The sequence below is a fragment of the Nyctibius grandis genome, chromosome 7 (genome assembly GCF_013368605.1).
Source record: "Nyctibius grandis isolate bNycGra1 chromosome 7, bNycGra1.pri, whole genome shotgun sequence".
Lineage (NCBI taxonomy): Eukaryota > Metazoa > Chordata > Aves > Nyctibiiformes > Nyctibiidae > Nyctibius > Nyctibius grandis.
The window spans coordinates 24309681-24329547 of record NC_090664.1 but is presented as its reverse complement, the minus strand read 5'-3'; the positions used below and the strand labels follow the sequence as shown (position 1 = coordinate 24329547).

The following is a 19867-nucleotide window of genomic DNA, read 5'->3' as shown; positions in this document are numbered from 1 at the left end:
TCATTTTGCTACTGAATGGGAATGATATCAGAAAGCACTGTTCAGAGACTTAGGGGGATAGGAAGGAGAAAATAGAGGTCAACGCAGAAGAAAAGGCTTAGATGAATAAAGGTATGTCAGAGCAAAGCTTCCCATGAAAGATTATTGAGAATAAAGCTTTTTTTTAAACAAACATAAAAAACAATATCTAAATCAAGAGCACAAAAGCCCTGTTTTATGATTTTTTTGGTGCTGTTTAATTCCTTTATATCTTTTTTTGCCATTGTTAAAAAACAGCCAGAACTTCAAAGGCAAACTGCATGTGTTCTAAATCAGGACTTCAGTGCTGATGTATGACAGCACAAAAAATTAAAACTAAATAAATGTGCTGTCTAAACTCCCATATTTCTCAAAAAATTGCTTTAAAGGCTTTAAAAAATTAGAATTATTGCTTGATCTTACTTTACCAACCATAATGTTTTCACCAGAGTAAATGACAAAATATTATATTAAAAAGAGAGAAAGAAAAAAGAGTGTTGTCTGAATATATCTGAACACCTGTATTGGGCTGTCTTGCAGTTTTGCCAGACAGGCAAGGGGGAAAATGAAACTTTGCAGTGATTTGTCTGATAGTGGATATGGACTGCGTAAATTCTCAGCTTATCCACTGTTTTCTGGAAGGCTCCTTGACAGTCAGGGTAAATCGATGAAAACAAGGCAGTATGTCTATGAAGAAAAGAATAACATTCCTGGTTTATCACATAAAAATGGTTTAAGAAGGGACAGATTCTCATGAAAAATTGTTTGTGCAAGTTTTCTACTATTTTCTTTTCAAAATATGAACTTTGTAACAGGTCAAGTTATTATTCCATTTTACTTTACTGTCTTTGGACATGATCTTGCTGTTTTCTCCGCTTAAGTAAAACGGCATGTCTGACTCTAAAGGTGTTTGGCCACAGCACACCAGTTAAATCTGCTTGCAAAGAAAATTGCAGGACTGGGGCCTTTGTGGCATCCCTTTTCCTCTGGCCTTTACTTTTACAATGGCCATTTGCTGTTCTTCTACTAAGTTGTCTTGATTTGTATTGGCTCATTTGTTTTATCAGGTTGCAAAAGGGGCAAGTGGCCCAGGCAAATAGGAATGCAAAAGCATTTCTTTTTGGTAAACATTTCTTTCACTTTTAAAATGCATTCATCCCATCCCTCGTCATGTTCCTTTTTCATTTCCTATTAAGAAATAGTCACAGGCTCTAATTTATGTTCTCATTTAAGTCTGAGGAGTGATATTTCTTTGCAAAGATTCCTGGATATTTGTGTGATCAAGAGAACTGGTAATTTACTAATCACTTTATCTTAATTATTCCCTATTCTATCGTATATAAAGTTTCAATTACACATTAAGAGAGCAGATTTTATAGGATGTCATTTTATGAACACTAAGAAGAAATGGATACTTTACGTTAGGAAGTCAAAGTAAGCAGTGTGCGGGGAGCCTCTAAGCTGAACATAACATTTGGCAAATGCTAGTGTATCTTTACAAACAACTTTATGAACATAGCGTCTGGCAAATGCTAACATATGTTTATAAACAGTATTATGAACATGAAGCAGGGCTATGCTATCTGAATTATTTATTTGTATTAATACTTTAATCAGTTCTAATAATGTATAAAATATTGGCCATACTTACATATGATATAAGGACAGGGATAACCTCCTAGTGAGTTTGAGATATTCTGGGCTGCCCCAACTTTAGCCATCCAACCTTCGTGTCTGAACTGAAAGCACAGATCCCTTAGATGGCCAGTGGAGCCTCCAGAAGCTGACTCGAGAGTAGCAGAGCTCTCCAGAAGTGGCTAACAAAAAAAGCCTGTCAGCCTAAGAGAGATTTGAAGAATCTCTCAGGGTTAAATGCAGATTTTTGGATAGTTACTAAATGATAAAGTTGCCTCTCCCACATATGGACTTAAGAGTTTGCCAAGATTCATCTTGGAGCCAGTTATTTTGAGATTTTTAATGTGTACTACAGCTATAGATAACACAACTTCATTTTTGGTAAATTTTCTAATAAAGGCTTTACAATGTTTAGTCAAGGAAAGGGTTTGTCACTGTTTCCATGTAGATGTCACCTAGAACACACGTATGGAAGTGATATGTGTGCTTTGCACATTGAACTTTTTTAAATGTGGCCTGAAATTTTGTTTATAGAAAAAAGAAGTATCAAGACTTTAAGATGCTGGAGAGTTAGAGTGGGAGCAAGTAGAAGTTACATTTTAGTTAACTGTGTTTTCTCTTCTGCCTTTTTCTTGGAGAATTCTTCAGAATTTTTTATTTGTAGCAGTCCTTTGATGACTGACAAGGGAATACTCTCGAGCTGGCAAAGTGTCATTAGCTTTTCCTATTATATTCTCTGCTGTCCAATGAACTGCTAAAATTTGTCATTTCTCTTCTCCTCATTTCATTTCTAATTAAGATATCCACAACATGTGAAAATAAATAAATGAAAAATTTGAATCTGGATCCACTGAAAGCAGCATCAATAGAGAACAAGTTTTCCAGTTCGGCGCAAACTTTCATCCAGCTGTAGGATGAATGAGTTGCTCACTTTAGGCTCAGCTGAAATTGTTTACACACTCTTTCTTTGAAACAGTAAATCTAGAAATTGCATATAAAGACTGTGCACAAAAGAACATTATTTGGGTTGTAAAGTCAATTGCTCTGACATTAGGCCAAGTGAGATTCATGATTGCTTGCACAATGGACTCCTTTTGCATATGCTTTAAGATAAAGTTGTTAATTAAATGAACATCTACTATTCTGGACCTTTGCTTTTCTCAGTATGGAGGGGGCCAGGTTCAGACTGTAACTATAAACCAGCAATAAATGCTAACTTCAAAGTTTCTGCCTAAATCTAAAAAAATAGAGGAAATAAGTGTTCCTCTACATTTCTTCTGTATATTAGTTTTTTCTTTTATCCTCTTTTCTATGACGAAAAGCAATCTTAAACACCATGAGCTCTATTGTTAAAAGTGGTTAATACAAAAATGGCTCTGTGGAGCCCTAGATTTCTTGTTTCTTGAATATTAATTTCAGATTAAATAAAAATGTTTTTATTTTTCTAATTGTCCAATTTGTAACATCAATCAGCAGGTCACTTATGCAACTGGCCATGACAAGCCACAGACAGAAATTCAGACAGAGCTCTGATCCAAATATTAAATTGGATACACTATATAGTAGCCCATAGAACAGATAATAATCATGTTGAAATCAATTTGTCTTGAGCATTTCCAGACACAGTGAGGATGCAGTAAGACCCAGTACAGAACATACAAGAAGTAAAAACCTCCTAGTCTGAAGGGGTCACAAGGTCTATTCCTGCCTGTTCCTTGGGCAACTGAAAAAGAACAGGATGAAAAAAAACCCTGTTTTTTTACAACCCTCTCTGCCTACAACCACACACCTGCTCACTCACACCTCTATCAGCCTTGCCAGCTGCACATGTTGGATTTCACACCTCCTGAATAGGCAACATTCAGGTCTTACTCTCATTTGTATAGATTTTAGCACTAAAGAAATGTGTTTTGTTAATAGCTAGCACCACCAAAAATCATCTTCAGTTTGGAAGTGACTTTTTTCTTTACCTGCCTGCAAACACTTGTCCTCAAACATGTTTTCTACTCAGATCTGAGCACTCAGTCCTTGCAAGTGTTATAATAAATACATAGATTTACTGTTGGAGTTCACAATGGGTATGAGGAAAAGAAAATGAAAGCTTTTTGGTTGTGGTCTTTGTTAAAAAGACTTCTAGGCCATCTTTGAGCTGTTCCAGGTTGGGCTAGGTATATGCCAGGGCTCAGCTTGACATGGAGTCACACATCACCTGGGAGGGAGACAGAAGTCGCCTTTTCCACTGCCACTAAGGATTCATATATATGGAAAGGTAGTTTGAGTTTATTTGTGATGACTCATTAGAATAAGACATGGTCTGGTAAGATATATAAGTAGTTAAAAGGTTAGGAGGAGCAACCACTATTGGCTCCTTGAGTCCACATGAGCTCAGGAAACTTGTGCATTCACTGTGAAATCTCTGTTCTCATTGATAAAATGTGGATCTCCAAATATGCATTTGCACTTTAATGTGGATCTCACTCACAATTGCTAAACTTATCTTACTATGATTAATGTTTGCACTTGGCCAAATTTTGCTTACGGTTCCAGAGGTATAAATCCATTGCAGCTGTGGGATTACTGCAGATTTTGTCTCTGTGACAGTACGGTAATATATCTGAATAAATGGCAAGTGATGTGATTGCTCCCAGGGAGACCGGATTATTGTCAAGTACCTGGTTATTTGAATACCTTATTTGCTTTGAGTATTTTCACTAACATTTTTGCCTACACATACAAACATGTCACCTGAAACACACTCTATTTTCAATTCAGTGCCAGCTGCCTATGTTCAGACCTTGTTTGAGTTAGTAACCGGTCACTGAGGAATAGAGAGTTCACTGCAGACAAAATCTGAATAATTTTCATGTCAATAGTGCTGTGGGACTGCCTCACCTTCCTCTGTGTATAAAGGGCACAAAAGTATATCCCTGGAGAAGAATTCAGAAATGCTCTGCATCCCTTTGCAGAAATAAGGTCATAAGCCTTCTCTGCTCTCTTTACTTTCTGACTATCCCTGATGGTTAAAGAAAATCTAATTCCTTGACAATGTTTAGTTTCATATTCACATTTAGTTTTATTCTTGTCCACTCAGACATCCAGTAATTTTGCTTACACACCTTTATTATCTTCTAGTCACAAATTTATTTATTTTTTGTCTCTTTTATTAACCCAACATATACTTTTATCCTTCTCCCAACTCTCACATTTCATTTTTTGTTTTCTTTCATTTTTTTTCTCTCATGTGTAATATTAATTAATTAATTAATTTATTCCCTCTAACATAGTGTCCAACTGTAAAATTTAGGTAAAAACAGTGGGAAGATACTAGAATTTTGGTCCATGACCATTTCTTTTACGAAATGAAATCAGTACTTTGGCCAAAAGTGAGAATGACTAAAAAATGCATCCTTCTCTACTGGAGTGACCACCCTGTGCTCTGATGAATGGAGCTGTTCTGAATTTGATATTTTCCTTGTTGAACTTCTCTATTTATCTGTAGTAAGACAGTCAAACACATTTGTTGTCAAGGGTTTCTAAGTGGCTTTGCTACAAAATTTGGATAGTTTTTAGCCAAACTTTCAGCTGCTGTGGCTCTTCAGCTGTGTCAGAGTACGAATAAATGCAGTCCTGATGTTGCAGTTTGGTATATGTTGTTTGCTAATTTCTGGAGCCACTAGGGAGCTTGAGTTCTGACAGCAGGTTATTTTACTTCTAGTTGTTAAAACTCTTGAGGGAGAAACAGTAGCTATTTTGGTAGTAGATTTTCAGTGTCCCCATTTAGAAAAGCCAATGTACGGCTTTCCCTTGAAGAAGAAATTACTGACGTTGTTCAAGAAACAGTATCTTAACACTGAGTGAATGATTTTTGCCCTGTTATGAACTTCCCACTTTCAAGGCGAATTACTAAGATGACTGTGGTATTGCAGCTGCAACAACATCTGGAATCCTCAAATTACCTTGACACTATTTAGCTGGATTTAGGTTTGAGTGCAGCACAGAAATGTCATTGTTTGTCTTCATGTTTTTATTGTTCAATGAAGATTACCAATTATTTTAGGTTTGCCAACTTCCCTTAATACTGTTGTCATGCCATGGTAACAGGAGAGATAGTGGTCAATTGCTTACTTATACATCCTGCAGAATCGGGTCATTCCTGAGTGACTCTTGCTCCTCACTCTGCAAAAATCCAGAAAGTACTACTCCATGACTGCTCAGGACCTGAAAACATTTTTCACCCAGGCCTTGTTACAATGCATCTGCATGCTTATTTTATTGTTTTAAGTCTCCCTAAGAAAAGGTAGAAAACCACTGGGTGAAGAATTCCATGAGAGTTTCTGGAGCACTAGTTCTGAAGCAGTAATTAGTAGGCCACTGTTTGGCTGCAGAAGCTCACAGAAGGGCTCTTTCTGAGAACTGTATGTCAGCAGACTGGAAAGACAGGGCTGAGATATTCAATATTCTAAGAAAAGATTTTATTCTCATATGTGTTTCTGGGGGGAAGAATTTCTGGGGAAGCAAAGAGGTCAGTCCTATTCTGATTAACTTGTTCCAGATCACAAGCTGCCTTGTACGTGAAACCCTCTCATTCACCCAGCAACCAAACCTGGCCCTAATATCTACAAAATGAAAAAAAATTGGAACATCTTTACTCTCATTCTTTAGAGTTTATATATCTGTGATGAGTTATATATTTCATTCTGGGGAACGGCAAATAAAAACATCTCTACATATTTCCACCTCCTGTGCATCAGAGCAAAGGGGCATCAGTCCTGCATTCACCTGAGGCCCATGCAATTCACAGAATCACAGAATCAATCAGGTTGGAAGAGACCTCTGGGATCATCGCGTCCAACCATTGCCCTGACACCACCATGTCAACTAGACCATGGCACTAAGTGCCATGTCCAGTCTTTTCTTAAACACATCCAGAGATGGTGACTCCACCACCTCCCTGGGCAGCCCATTCCAATGTCTAATGACCCTTTCTGAGAAGAAGTGCTTCCTAATGTCCAACCTGAACCTCCCCTGGCAAAGCTTGAGGCTATGTCCTCTTGTCCTATCGCTAGTTGCCCGGGAGAAGAGGCCAACTCCCCACCACTTTTTCCTGTGTTCCCAGCAGGTTTAGGCTTTTGCAAATCCTGCTGTGTAATAACATGAGTGACAAGGTTCTGACATGACTTTTCCATTCGGGAAGAAATCTGGATAGAGCCACCTATGTCATTCAAATGGTAGCTACAGTTTCTTTTACTCTATGGGGTTTTACCTGCCATTTCAAGGCATCTGTATATCCTTTAAATAGTATGACAAGGGACAAAGGGACTGTTGTATGAAATCACATCCTTAATTCTTACATGTTTTTGTAATAGAACAGCATAATAGAAAGTTGCTCAATACATTTTGCTTGGAAATTGCAATTAATCAGAAGACTGTAAGGAGTCAGACCCCAAACCTAGTTTCAATACCATTTCCTTTAGTGAGTTTTACACATTACCTTTTCAATAAGTGGTGACAGGCAGTGCATTTCTGGGTGGTTATAGCATATGTCAGGTGGGGTTAACGGGCACAAGGCCAGAGGGAAAGTGAGTAACTACTTGAGATGTACGGTAATCCTTTAGAAATGCACTGCCTTATTCCCTCCTGATATTATAAAATGACGTTTATTAAACAATGTGATCCAAATCCTGAGGGGCACTAGACCTCTGATACTAATAGTGAGTTCACCAGGAGACTTGATGCCAAATTAGTCAGGAAATACAGTATTTACCTCAAGTCTATCCACCTACAAGTATCCATCCCTGGTATGCTTATTGTATCTACGTCCCTAGTTTTGGAATGATGAATGATCCACATCTGGAGGCCAGGTCTTTAGATAATGCTATATGCTGATTAACACTGGCTAAGGAACTAGCCCTTAATTTAATGTGATATGTTGATGTGGCAAGGTCAATAAATGACTGCAAATAAAGTGAGAGCCTTAATTTGTAGACTCTGAGAAACTGTATATGTTGGAAAGATCGGTTAGTCCGCACTGCTTTTCTTGGCAGAATTCTTGTAGACCATCTTCAGAAAATGGCAGTCAGTTCTCGGCTTCTGAGTGATGAGCTTTAAATCAGACCCTTTTTGATAGTCTCTTGGGTCAATTCAAAATTAACTAACTTGGCTTTTCATCAGTTAAAAAAAGAAATAAGGCTAGATCTTCCCATCAGATTGTTTTCAGTCAAAACTTGGTGCCCACATGTCAACTATACTCATTTATAACAGCAGAAACTTTGCCCCACATATTTTAAAAATGTGTCAAGTTGATTTTATAGGCAGTAGCATTATAATAAACTTATCCAAACTTAATCAAGCTTACTGATTTATTTGGATAGTCAATAGTAGTATCTGATTTTCATTCCAGCGTGGATTAGAAACAAATTCCTCAAACTTTGAATTATTTTTTTTTATCAGATGTCTTGTTTCCTAGCCAACCCCTTACTGAGTCTGGGCTCAGATTTGGAGAGAGAATCATCTGTAATTTGTAACATCAGATGCATATATTTTATATCAGTTTAAATCAGGCAACTTGATCAGATTTGGAAGAAGTTATCAGGATAACAGTACTACCACTGCACTATCAGCTTGGCAGTTTTCACAATATGTGAGACAGATTTTCAGTAGATAATTGTCAGTCTGATTTGACTATCCCCATAGAATCTCTTTAGAGGGATTTTTATTCTCCAGAGGAAAAAGAAAGAAAGCCCCCTACATGCCATGGAGAATCCCCTCACTACCCAGATGAAGCAACAGCCTTTTTCAGAGAGATCTGAATCTGAGTTTCTGAAGTGCCACCTTGCTGTTTGCAGTCCTAGATTTCCCCTCTTGGCTTCTGCTTTCTGATGCAGAACAGCTGTATGTTCCTGAAAACAACGTTGAAGAACTCTGCGGTTCGGATAATCTTGCTTCCTGGCCAGCTTTACTTAGTAGAGGATTTACTAAATAAGAAGCAAAATGAAAAAAAAAAAGGGGGGGGAGGATGACAGAACAGTGGGGAAATTATTACTTGGGCCAGGTGTGAGATGGAGTAGAGATGAAGAGAATGTGAGGAAACCAAGAAGAAAGGAAGGCACAGAGCAAATAGCTGGTAAGAACAAGGCTAAAAGCATGCAACCAGTTTTGGGAATATGCAAAGGTTCCTGCTTTGACTCTCTCTGGAAGCTGAAATCTGTGGTTGAATATTTTCCCTCTGAATCCACATGGCAACATTATAACAGCACTAAAAACATCATCATTATTTTGTACACCTCTATGACCTTTCCTGGATGATGCAGAATCGCTACTGCTTGATAATACAGGGTATAAGAAATCCCTTCCCTTTTTTTCAGTAGGAATTAGTTGGGAGAAGAGTTTGAGGCAGTCTTCTTCCTCCATGTGTTTTCTCTGAGGAACATTTTGTCAGATGTTCAGTGCTGCCATTGTGTGGTGGAGGTGTATAAGTTCCTCCTTCCCGGAGGACTAAGAAAATGCGATGGCCTGTATGATCCGCTTGGATACACACATACCTCAAGAGAGTGGAAGATGCCTAGACCATCCTACTGAGCATCGTCAAGGTGGCCTTTTCCTGTAGTAAGACAGGTTTGCATTATTTGGCTTTCAAAGAGGTATCCTGTGTATCCTTGAGTACGTACTTAATAGAGATTTAATAAGTTATGTTTGGTGTAGCAGCTAAAGAGCAGCTAATTATGAAAAACATATTACTGTAGAACTAAAAAGCATGCAATAAAAACATCTATTACATAAATTGTCAATCCATAAAAAATGTGTTCCTGAGACCATTGGTATTTATTTAACGTACAATTACTGTCTAATTTAATCTAAATTAAATGCCTGCTTGAGACATGTAATTTGAAGTGTTACTGAGCTTCCTTCTCTGGTATTAGGAGCAAGAAATCAGCAGCTAGTGCCTGGAGGCCAGATCTCTACCATTTAAATTCAGGTACCTCAACACTAACATTCGTAATTTCAGCCATTTGGAAAATATTTTTCATAAGAATGTATTTGGCATTAAAATCTCCTTTTCCCCCTCACTCAGGGCCACATCCTGCCAGCTGAGTCAAACCTCTAACTTAATCCAAATGAAGTTTTGATTGAATAAAAGGTTCAATCAAAAATTAAGACCTGAGAAGAAAATGTGTTTTCTTATCATAGAACACAAGCTTTGAAAAATGTTCTGGCTCCTGCCGGTGCTGGAAGGGTAAATTATCATTTGACTCCTGTATGGACATATTTATTTAGGACACATAGCCTGATGACTCAGGAAGTTATGTAAAAACTGACCCAGTTAATTTTAGATGCTATTGTTGGAAGAATATCAATGAAAATTAATCAAATAGTCACGAAGGAACCACAGGGAAGGAGTGCAGAACACTGGTGGGCAGAATTTTGGCAGCAATCATCACAACAGTTTTAATGAGAGGAAAACACATTCTCAAGTAAATTAGAGAGTAATGACATGATTAAATGGTAAATAATAGTTAAATACATGCTTGGAGGTCCAGGACAGAGACTGTGGAGTTTTTGTGTTTTGCATGTATTCCTCTCCAGGCTTCTCTGAGTATTCAGAGGAGCTCACCAGAACTCTGCCTGTAATTTAGGGTTGGATTGTAGCTTTTAAGATGCTGAAGCCGAAAGAGCTGCTGGGGCCCCACTGCTGAGGCTGAGAAAACTGAAGCTTTCTCCATAACTCCCAACGCTTCACCAACCTTTTTGGTTGTTGACATGTCCTTGTTCCTCCACCAGCCACCTCCCCAGGGCGAGGGCCAGCACCGTGGGTCTGCTCTCCTCAGCCTGCTGTCACACAAAAAATGACTGTGCAGGAGACATCTGCTCTCCTTATGCACAGTGGGGCAGAGGGAAGGAGTCTTTCTCTGCTGAGGCAGGTTTAGTCCCCACTAACTGGGTGTTTGCACATTTGCTGGCAAGCAAATTGAGTTGCATATATGACTGTTCAGGCAAACAAGGAGTGCTGTGGTGCTGGCTGGGAGTGTACCCCATCCATATGGTTCCTTTCCCTGTCTGCTAAAGAAGGGATGTGAGAAGAATAACATTCATTAGTTGTCTTTGTTCTCAAAGGTTTCTTTCTCAAAGTGGGAGGCTGTACATACAAACTGATTTGTTAGCTTTACTTCGCCTAGCTGTAATGCACAACACAGTTGTGTGAGGAGTCCATTGGAGGGGATCTGGCCTGGTTAAGAGGTATTTTACCTGCTCTCTGTTTGCCATTTTCCATTTCAGACTAAGGATACCTCAAAAGCAAAAATCGAAAATGGAAATAACTCTGGGTTCTCATTTTATAGGGTTTAACATTTTCTTGGTTTCAGTAAGTCCAAGTAGAGTATAGTTGCTCCAGCAACTTTGGTCAAATGAGGTAGAAGCTTCACCTATGTCATTCCTTGCTGTTTCACAGAACTAGAAGGAGCACATGGGGAGCTCATCTGTTACAAAAGAAAAAAAAGCAGGGCTCTTAGTGTTATACTGGGAGATCAGTCCACTAAAAGCTGAATTACTTGCTTAGATGGTCACTCAAGTGATCAGCACACTGTGTCCTTCAATAACAGCCTGGCAGCTTGTTCATTAGTATAATACAGTATTAATTTTCTCTCTTTCCGCCTTCCCACAATACAATATTTTCTTACATTAGGCTGAGTACTGTATCTCTTCTGCTAATAGCTCTGGAGGAGGGGAAAAGGTATAACTAAAAAGTACGTGTTATGTTTTTGTTTAAAAAGTTCATACTTTTACTTCAAAGGTCAGCAGATAACAGCTTATATACTGTGTATTTCTCCAATACATAACATGATTTATAATGTTCTCAGTTTTAATCTAGTCTTTTTTGCTTAGATGTATAATTGCGCACCCACAGGTTTTTTGTCAGGAAAATGTAAACCAATTGGTGAGTAGGGTTTTCAGAACTACTTATTAATGTTTTAATGTTGTTTCTTGTGTAAATCAAAGGTTTATCATTGTCTTTACTAGGATCATAGCAAACAAGTATTAAGTGCTTTTGCAAATTCTACCCTGGATGTCTAAATACTGGATCTGTGAAGGAAACAGGTACTTTTAACATTTAAATTAGAGAAATTATGAAAATAATAGTTGGCACAAAACCACGTTCACAATTTCCTGGCACACTACATAAGCCTAATTTTAAAAAATTCTGATACTTCTCTGAAGTACAAATTCATTGAGTACATTTACAAGAAGATCTGAGAAATACCCCTGTATGTATAATCTTTTCTCACTTGCTGACTGAAATGATTGGATTTTTAAATACTATTTCTTTTTTTATTACTAATATGTGATATTTTTACTCATGTTTATGGACACAAATAATTGTGAATACTGCCAGGGCCATTTCAAGCCCTAATTAATAGATGCCTGTCATTGAACCAGGCACGCAGACTCTAAATGACCCAAAGGCACCTGCAGCCTCAAAGAAGCGATGTCGATTTAAGGGTGGACTGAAAATCAAGCACTGATGTTTTAACATGACTTTCTATTTTATAACTGAACTTTTTGTTTTGGTAAAATGCCACTAATCTATAACTGTTATGCACCACTGCAGAAGCATACAGTTTTAGAATATGGCAAATCCAAACCAAAAACATCTTTTAAAGCCAGTATCACAGCCGGCACCTTTGTCAGCAGGCACAGTAGAAGGGCCAAGAATGCTGCTGATTTCTAGAAATTCATGTGAGTTGGAAGATTCAGAATTCAAAATGCTTGTCTGACTCCTTTCATACCTTAGAGATGGTCAGTGGGGTGACAAATATGTGCTTGCTCTCCTTATATCAGGGGAGATGACCAGTTCTTTTCATGGTGCTTGTAACTATTTTCTTCTTCTTTTCCTTAATTATCTGGCATGAACTACAGCGCATCTTAAAACCATTACTTGACTGGGATTCCTTTCTTTCCATTTTGCTACTTCTGAACTCCAGGGGATTTCCTTGAGGAAGCTAATATCTTTCCTAGGTTGCTACAGGGACACAGGATCCAAGTTCCTTTGTTAAGAATTTCCATAACTCATTCAGTCACCAGCAATGTTGGTACTGTTGGCTAAAGTTATTTCTTCCCTTTCTAGCAAGTCACCGTTACTTTCTCAGGGTAGTTACACTGAAGAAAAGCTGCCATCATGTTGATTTGGTTTGGCAACACTTTATTTTGTTATCGTGATCTCTGTTGGGAAAGATGCCTTCTGTGTGGCTCATTGTACAGATCCTGACTCAGCCAGGGATGACTATTATAACACTGATACTAGGAAAATCGTTAGGAAACTGAGCAGACGGACTAACATTGTAACAATGTATATGAGTTATGTATGGTTGCCTAAAAGAAGAAAAAGGCATTGAGAGAGTCTTTACATTTATTGCCACACATACCTCAGAAGATTATGATGTGGCTGTAGCAACATTTGCGGTCATATAAAATTTTCAAAATGTGCAGGAGAGACATGGTAGAGCTTTCCCTTCTTCACAGAAGCTGTATAACATAAAGGATAATGGTGTCTTAAAAGTATTGTTGGATTTCCCACAGACCTGAAGGGTGAGTTGTAGATTTTGTGAATATGGGGAGTCTGTGCCTGTTCATTCTTCTTCATTTCCTTTAAATGCTGTATGTACGACTCACTTTTCGCTGCTGGCACTCTCTTATGAATCCAAAGATCACACATGTAATATGCAGACAGAAATAAATCCTGTAGGTAAAAGAAAGTAGAAATTGGCTAAAGATCAAAGGTTATCCTCATTCCACTCCTTCCTTCACTTTTGTTATCCTGTCTAAATTTGGTCTTTTGTAGAGAGGATTGGATGGTGGTTGGTTTTTTTTTTTATGAGGAAAGGTTGAGCTTAAATGAGAGTTTAAGATTTTATTTGTTTTTCAGTCCTGTATGTAATTTGAACCACAGTGTAGTTACTTTGCTAGAACAAAACCTGCAGTTCTTAAAGGGTACAGAAGATTGTGGAATGGCTTAAGGAAACAATATTTCACCTCAAGAGTTCTGTGATCACCTATAGATTAAGTGGCAAATAGATCTTTTTTCTTTTCTGTTTTTTTTTCTTTTTTTGTCTGAACAGCTAAACCAAATGTGGTATAATTAAAGTCTCTATTCTAAAAAGAGTTGGGCATGTGCTTAACAAGGTCCTAAGATGTGAACAGAACTAATTGTGCGATTGCTTGTTTGCCACATCAAGCCTTAAGTCTGTGTCTTGGAAAATTCCTCTAGAAAATATGCTTGTAATTTTTGTAGTTTTTAATTTTTGGTGACCTTCTTCACTGGAACATAATAAAAAGTTGTTGATTGTCCTCTCTTTATAGAGCCCCAATCTTTAGCAGGTACCTTCTAAATACTTTGTTTAAGGCTATGAAGTGCACTGGAATGAGTAGTGATCATCAGTAGACCAACTAGAACAGACCAAGTAGAAAAGTTAAGAACAAGACGTGAAGGGTATTTAACTCAATAGTTTCAAAGCATCACTTATCTTTACTCACTTAAAGGAGATTAATCGAATCCAGTAGCTGTCCTATTGTTTCAAACTACCACAAAACTTCTCTCCAAAATCTTCTCTCCAAATTAAAATTTTGTCATCCAGTTTTTCTTGTCACTAAAAATGAAATAAATTAATTTTACTTGAATCAGAGATGAAAACTTTGTCATAGTGTTTATGTAATTATAGATCACCACATAAAATGAAGTACTATAATTTTTGGCTGTCGGGCAGAGTTGCTTAGAACATTGTTGTTCAGGAGTGAGCAATACTGGTGGAGGTATCTACAAAGTTCTGGACAGCTTCAACTTAAACCAAAACCTTGAATCAAAATAAGTGATCCAGTTGTTAGTGCTGCCTCCAAAACCACTTCAAAATAGAGATAAGAGGTAACATATGTTTCCACTATTTTTCAATCCATGGTTCTATATTGTACTCAAACCCCAAATACAATGGAAGAAGCAATTGGTAAATAAAAATTTCATTTGAAAAATACAATTACTTTTAATCATAGTATCATAGTTTAACTACAAATATTATTTGTCACGGGTATATGTTACACTGATGTGCAAATAGGAAGAGAATCTGGGGTGATAACGGTTAATGACGGTAAGAGAGACAACCTGTTTCAGCTAATCTCCAGCTATTAGGGATCAGCATGAGGGACACTATCTCACATCTGCCTCGTACAGAATTCCATATACCTAACTCCAAAGCATCTGGTGTGGGCCATAGTCAGAAACAGGATACTGGACTAAATATATCCCATGCTCCCTGTGCAATATCAGTGAGCTTTCTACATTCTCATGCAGCAGATGTGAAATATGACAGTAATATCTGTTCTACTTTAATTATTTGCACTACTGTATTTGAATACTAGGTTTTGGCCACCTAACCAAGCAATTGCTGAAGCTAGCGGATGGCCGTGTTGTGCTGGCACTGGAGGGAGGACATGACCTTACTGCCATCTGTGATGCATCTGAAGCCTGTATAAACGCTCTTTTAGGAAATGAGGTAAAACATAAATCATAGTAGGTGGAGAGAATGATCCAGGTTTGCTGAAACTCCTATCTTTGATTTTCTTTCGGTAACAATAGCATCAGTCCTTTTTTCATTTGGTATAAAACCCGTGTAATTTGAATGTGTCTTAAAAATGAGCAGACCTCAGATGAGCTGGTTTAGATAAATACCTCTAAATTAGATGATTATATAAATCCTTTAGCATTTGCCTAAATCATTCCCAGTTCTGAGTAAGACTTAATACCTCAAAATTACTTTTGGTGATGTTGTGCTGAATACCAGACTTGACATCATTGGTAGTCATTGGTGTGCATCTATCAGGATCAGACCTTCCAGCCAACTATCATGGAAAAAAATGGGTTTTGTAAGGTATCTGGTAATCTTAGGAGTTGGGTATTGCAAAGACACATTTTTTGCAGTATTTTGACATTTCAACTGGCATGTGAAAGAACATATTTCAGAGGCTTTTGAAATTGAAGAACATTAGTAAAATACGTCCAAGAATTCCAAAAAAAAATTTTTAAGTTATAAATGAAGATTCAGGTTGATCTATATGCAATTTAAATTGAGTGTCCAACATTTATCAGACATTGTATATGTTACTTAAAAACTTTTGAGAGTGGACTCAGACTAAGTATGATTACATGCTATTTATGTACACAAACACAAGATAAGCATTCATATTAGTGAAAATTGGTTTTCTTGTCAGCTAAAAAATACCTTTTCTCCTACAAATATGGTGAGAAGGAAAATAAGCTTGCTGAAGGTACAGTCAAAATAATTTAGGAAAGGACAAAAGCCTTTGCCATAAATTGTGTGTTTTGCAAGATCTTGTTATGAAGTGCAGTAGTGTGTTACTTTTTTTTCCTGAGGGGAAGTGGAAATAGCTATATAATCTCTCCAATCAAATGTATTAGTGCAAATTGCAAGCTAGTCTGCCAGTTCCCTTCCACTTCAAGACTTCATACATATGTGAATATATGTGAAGCAATGTCTCTTCTGATGGATATTGGATAAAAGGATTTTCTAAATTTTTTTTAGCCTTTGTTTTTCATCTTTATGGCCCATTGAGAAAAATATTTTTATTCTTATTATTTTTTATATTATACATGCAATGGATAAAGTGATAGCTTTGTCAAAAATATTCTCAGAAATATAAAGAAGTAGACATGTCCACAAAAAAAAATAAACCTTCATTGGGTTTTATCTATTATCACCTTTGACAAGTCCCATAAGGGGAGTTTTCCAGTGCGGTGACATGCATTATTGAAAGAGATGCTCAGCTCAGTGTTGGTCCTTTTATTTATGTGCTGAAATATGGGTTACAAAACCTAGCTTGAGGCATTTGACGATCTTAGTAAATGCAGTGTTGCCTTCCTGATCAGCTGCCATTCCAGGGCATTCTCATTGGTATTCTCTGTCATCATCTTCCCTGTGGTAGTATCTTATGGCATCAGTGGCTTTTCATAGTCCTAAACCCATTTTCTGAAATTTGCACCCTTGTGGGACTAATGCAAATGGTACAATGCTGATGATATGATATGTCTTCCTCTGTGTAGGTGCCTGAGTCCTTCTGTCCAGTCATGACCATTTGGTGATGGTACCCATTTGTGAAAACTGCCTTGTTTTGTTTTATCACTATATCTCAGCCAACTACTATCTCTGCGGTCACTGACTAGCCATTATCCGAGAAAAAATACCAATTGTGAGAAAAAGGAATGGGATAAGTGTATTGGAATAGAGACTTTCTTCCATTTTATTTTAGAATAACTGGAGACCAGGAAATTGGATAAATTATGAGTCTTACCTGTTTGCAAAATATAGCAAAGCAAATTTCAGGAGAGACAAGAATTTAATAACTGAGAATGAATACAAACGTAACCATACAGCCATTTTTAATTCACTTGTAAAAGAACATGATCATTAACAACTTGAAACATCTCATGCCATAAGCATTATTCTTACATGCTCTTACTCACAGCTTAGTCTTCAGGGACATGCATTAAATGGTGTGGTGCAGCAGAATTTCAAAGAGAAAGTATTCTGTGGCTGCTAAGAAGAGAAAAATGCTCCAGAGAGGATGTTGTTACCAACACTACCATAAGAAGCTGACGTTTGCTAAACAGAATAAGTAAAGGTGTTGCTGAGGAACAGACACTAATGAGGAAGTCTGATACCCAGTTAGCAGTTAGAAATCAGCACGTCTGTTGACATAGATTTATAGCAGTCTACACCACATGGCCCATAGCATATACATTGCTTGATTTCAGCATAATGTTCATGAACTTGCACAGCAAACTCCAAGAGTGTTCCTGCCAAGGACAGGAAAAATGGATTTTCTTCAAACAACCAATTATTGTAATTTGAGGATGCGTTCTTCATTGAATGCAATTCTTTACAGGTGATTAATAGGATAATTATAACATTATCTGCCCTTCACTTCTACAAATAATGGTATGTAGTGCAACCCTAGTTTAAAAACATTGGCAAGATGAAGTTCAGTTTCTAAGTACTACACATGTAATTGAACTCAAATTAGAAAGGTTGGGAAAGGCCTTTGTAAGGTACTCTGAAGTTCGTCAGATGTATTTATTCATGTGCTGAGGATTAGAACTCATAAACATTTTGCATTTTGAAAACTTTTTCTTTTCTTTTGTTGTTTTTGGCCAGGACTTGTCAATACAGAAATTCACTGCTTCATATGTTCTATTACCAGCAGAATAACATTTTTAAAAAAGAGTAATTGTAAAACCAGCCACAACTTCCTACTTCCATGGAGAGCTGGTCTGATACGTAGAGGTAATATCAAACTTACAAGTGAAAAATGCTTTCTTTTCATAATTTGTCTCTGAACACCAAGAAGGAAAACTGGTTGACATCCAAAACGAATATATTTTATTCTTAATTATAAGTGGCCTGTAGCACAGTGATCTGTTTAGCAAGATGATAACTTTTTACTCTTCTCTTAACAAATGCAAGTGGAGCCACTAGGAAAAGAATACACTATCAAGTTAATCTTCTTTAAATAATTTGAGCATGGCACAGGAAATTCCTGCATACAGTTGTTGATTTTGAAGATTAACCAAAAAAACTATTAAAAAAGTCTCTTTTTCTTGGAAGAGCATAGAATTTAAATGAGCTATCATCCCCATCTATGTTTGGTTAATACTTCTGAACTTCTCTGCAGAAGTACTTTTGAACAGTAATTTCAAATTTGGACAGAAACACAAATGGGATTATAATAGTTGGTTTTCTCTGATTGGAGGTACTTCTGTTGTTAATTGTTTCTTTCTCAGATCCAATTCCCTAAACAGAGGTGCCTAGTGCGTTGTTAGATACCTTAGGGAATCCAGGACATCAGCCCAGGACTGGTAGATCTAACACAGAACTTAGAGGAGACCCACATCCTTTCTGAGTGGCAACTGGAGATCAAGCAAGACACCCTATAGTATCTAAAATGGCTCAATCTGGTTTGGTTCTGTGAATACCTCCTTAAATGATGAGAAAACTAAAAAAAGGAAATTATAGAGGTAAAGGTAAGATGAATTTTATAAAGATAACTAATTAGAAAGCTTACACATAAAACTGATTAAAAAAATATTTTAAGATCCTCAGATTTTCTTCTCCATGCTTCTGTGTACAAGCAGAAAATTTCCATGGTCACTTTGAGAAAAATCCATTTGACCATTTGCAGAGCTAATTAGGAGCACTGTAGGTTATCTGCTTGGAAGGAAATCTTCCTAAGAGGTGAGAAGAGATTAAGCAGCTGGATTCCCTTGAAATCTGAAATGAAAACATGTAATCCTTCTGGAAGGTAAAAAGGCTGGATGAGCATCAGTTGCTTTAAAATATCCCTGAATTTTCTCAACATGATTTGAGAATTTGTTCATTAAAAGAGCATCTGTCAAAACAGAGAAAATTATGGATTCAGATAATTATAAAAGAGACATTGCTTTTAAACCTAAGCGTTTCTGAGATGATGATATAATTTTGTGCTTAAAATTAAATTCTCTCATTTACTGTGATACTCTTTAAATGATTCTACAGTTTTTCACAGATTGGTTGTATTATTTCAAATACTTATTTTTAAAGGCATATATAAATATATATATTACTTCAATTAAGAAAACCATTAAGTGTTAACATTTGTATGTTATTCCAAGAAGTGTGTGAAAATTTGGTTACATATTGAGATTTTTCCCCAAAGTCTTTGTCATGGAGAATGGAAATTCCATGCTATTTTGGCCTATCCTAGCTTCAGTGCCATGAAGATCTCTGCTATGCTTTTTTGTGCCAGGTGGGTGGTGAGTAAGGCTGCTCTATACATGCAAGGATAGGTTCTGGTTTCTTTTCTCTACATTACTTTTGAAGAGACACTACTTGGATTTAAAAGCCTTCAGGGATAAACTTTCCTTGAGTTCAGTATCCTAAATCCTGCAGTTTATTTCCAACATAACTGCATTCAGTTGGGGGTTCTGCAGCCAGAGAGAATAAGGAAGGATTCCTTCATGCACAAAACTCTTTGAGGTCAAAAAGTAAGGATTTAGCTTCTTCCTTCATCCCATACCTTTTCAAGCAGCCAGGTGGGATATTTCCACGGGACACAGAAGTCAGTCTAACATCACGGTCCCTCTGATCTGTCTACAGATTTGGGCAGTGCCTCTTAGCTCTAC

General features: G+C 37.2%; 1 protein-coding gene across 3 annotated transcripts in view; it reads left to right on the top strand.

The window, feature by feature from the left end:
- HDAC9 (histone deacetylase 9) overlaps positions 1-19867 on the top strand; it is a 294314-nt gene that overhangs the window by 254699 nt on the left and 19748 nt on the right. For all 3 annotated transcript variants that reach the window (XM_068404562.1, XM_068404563.1, XM_068404561.1), the window contains one exon: positions 15055-15188. In XM_068404562.1, coding sequence (XP_068260663.1) covers positions 15055-15188 — 134 coding nt within the window. The remainder of the gene's footprint in view (positions 1-15054; positions 15189-19867) is intronic.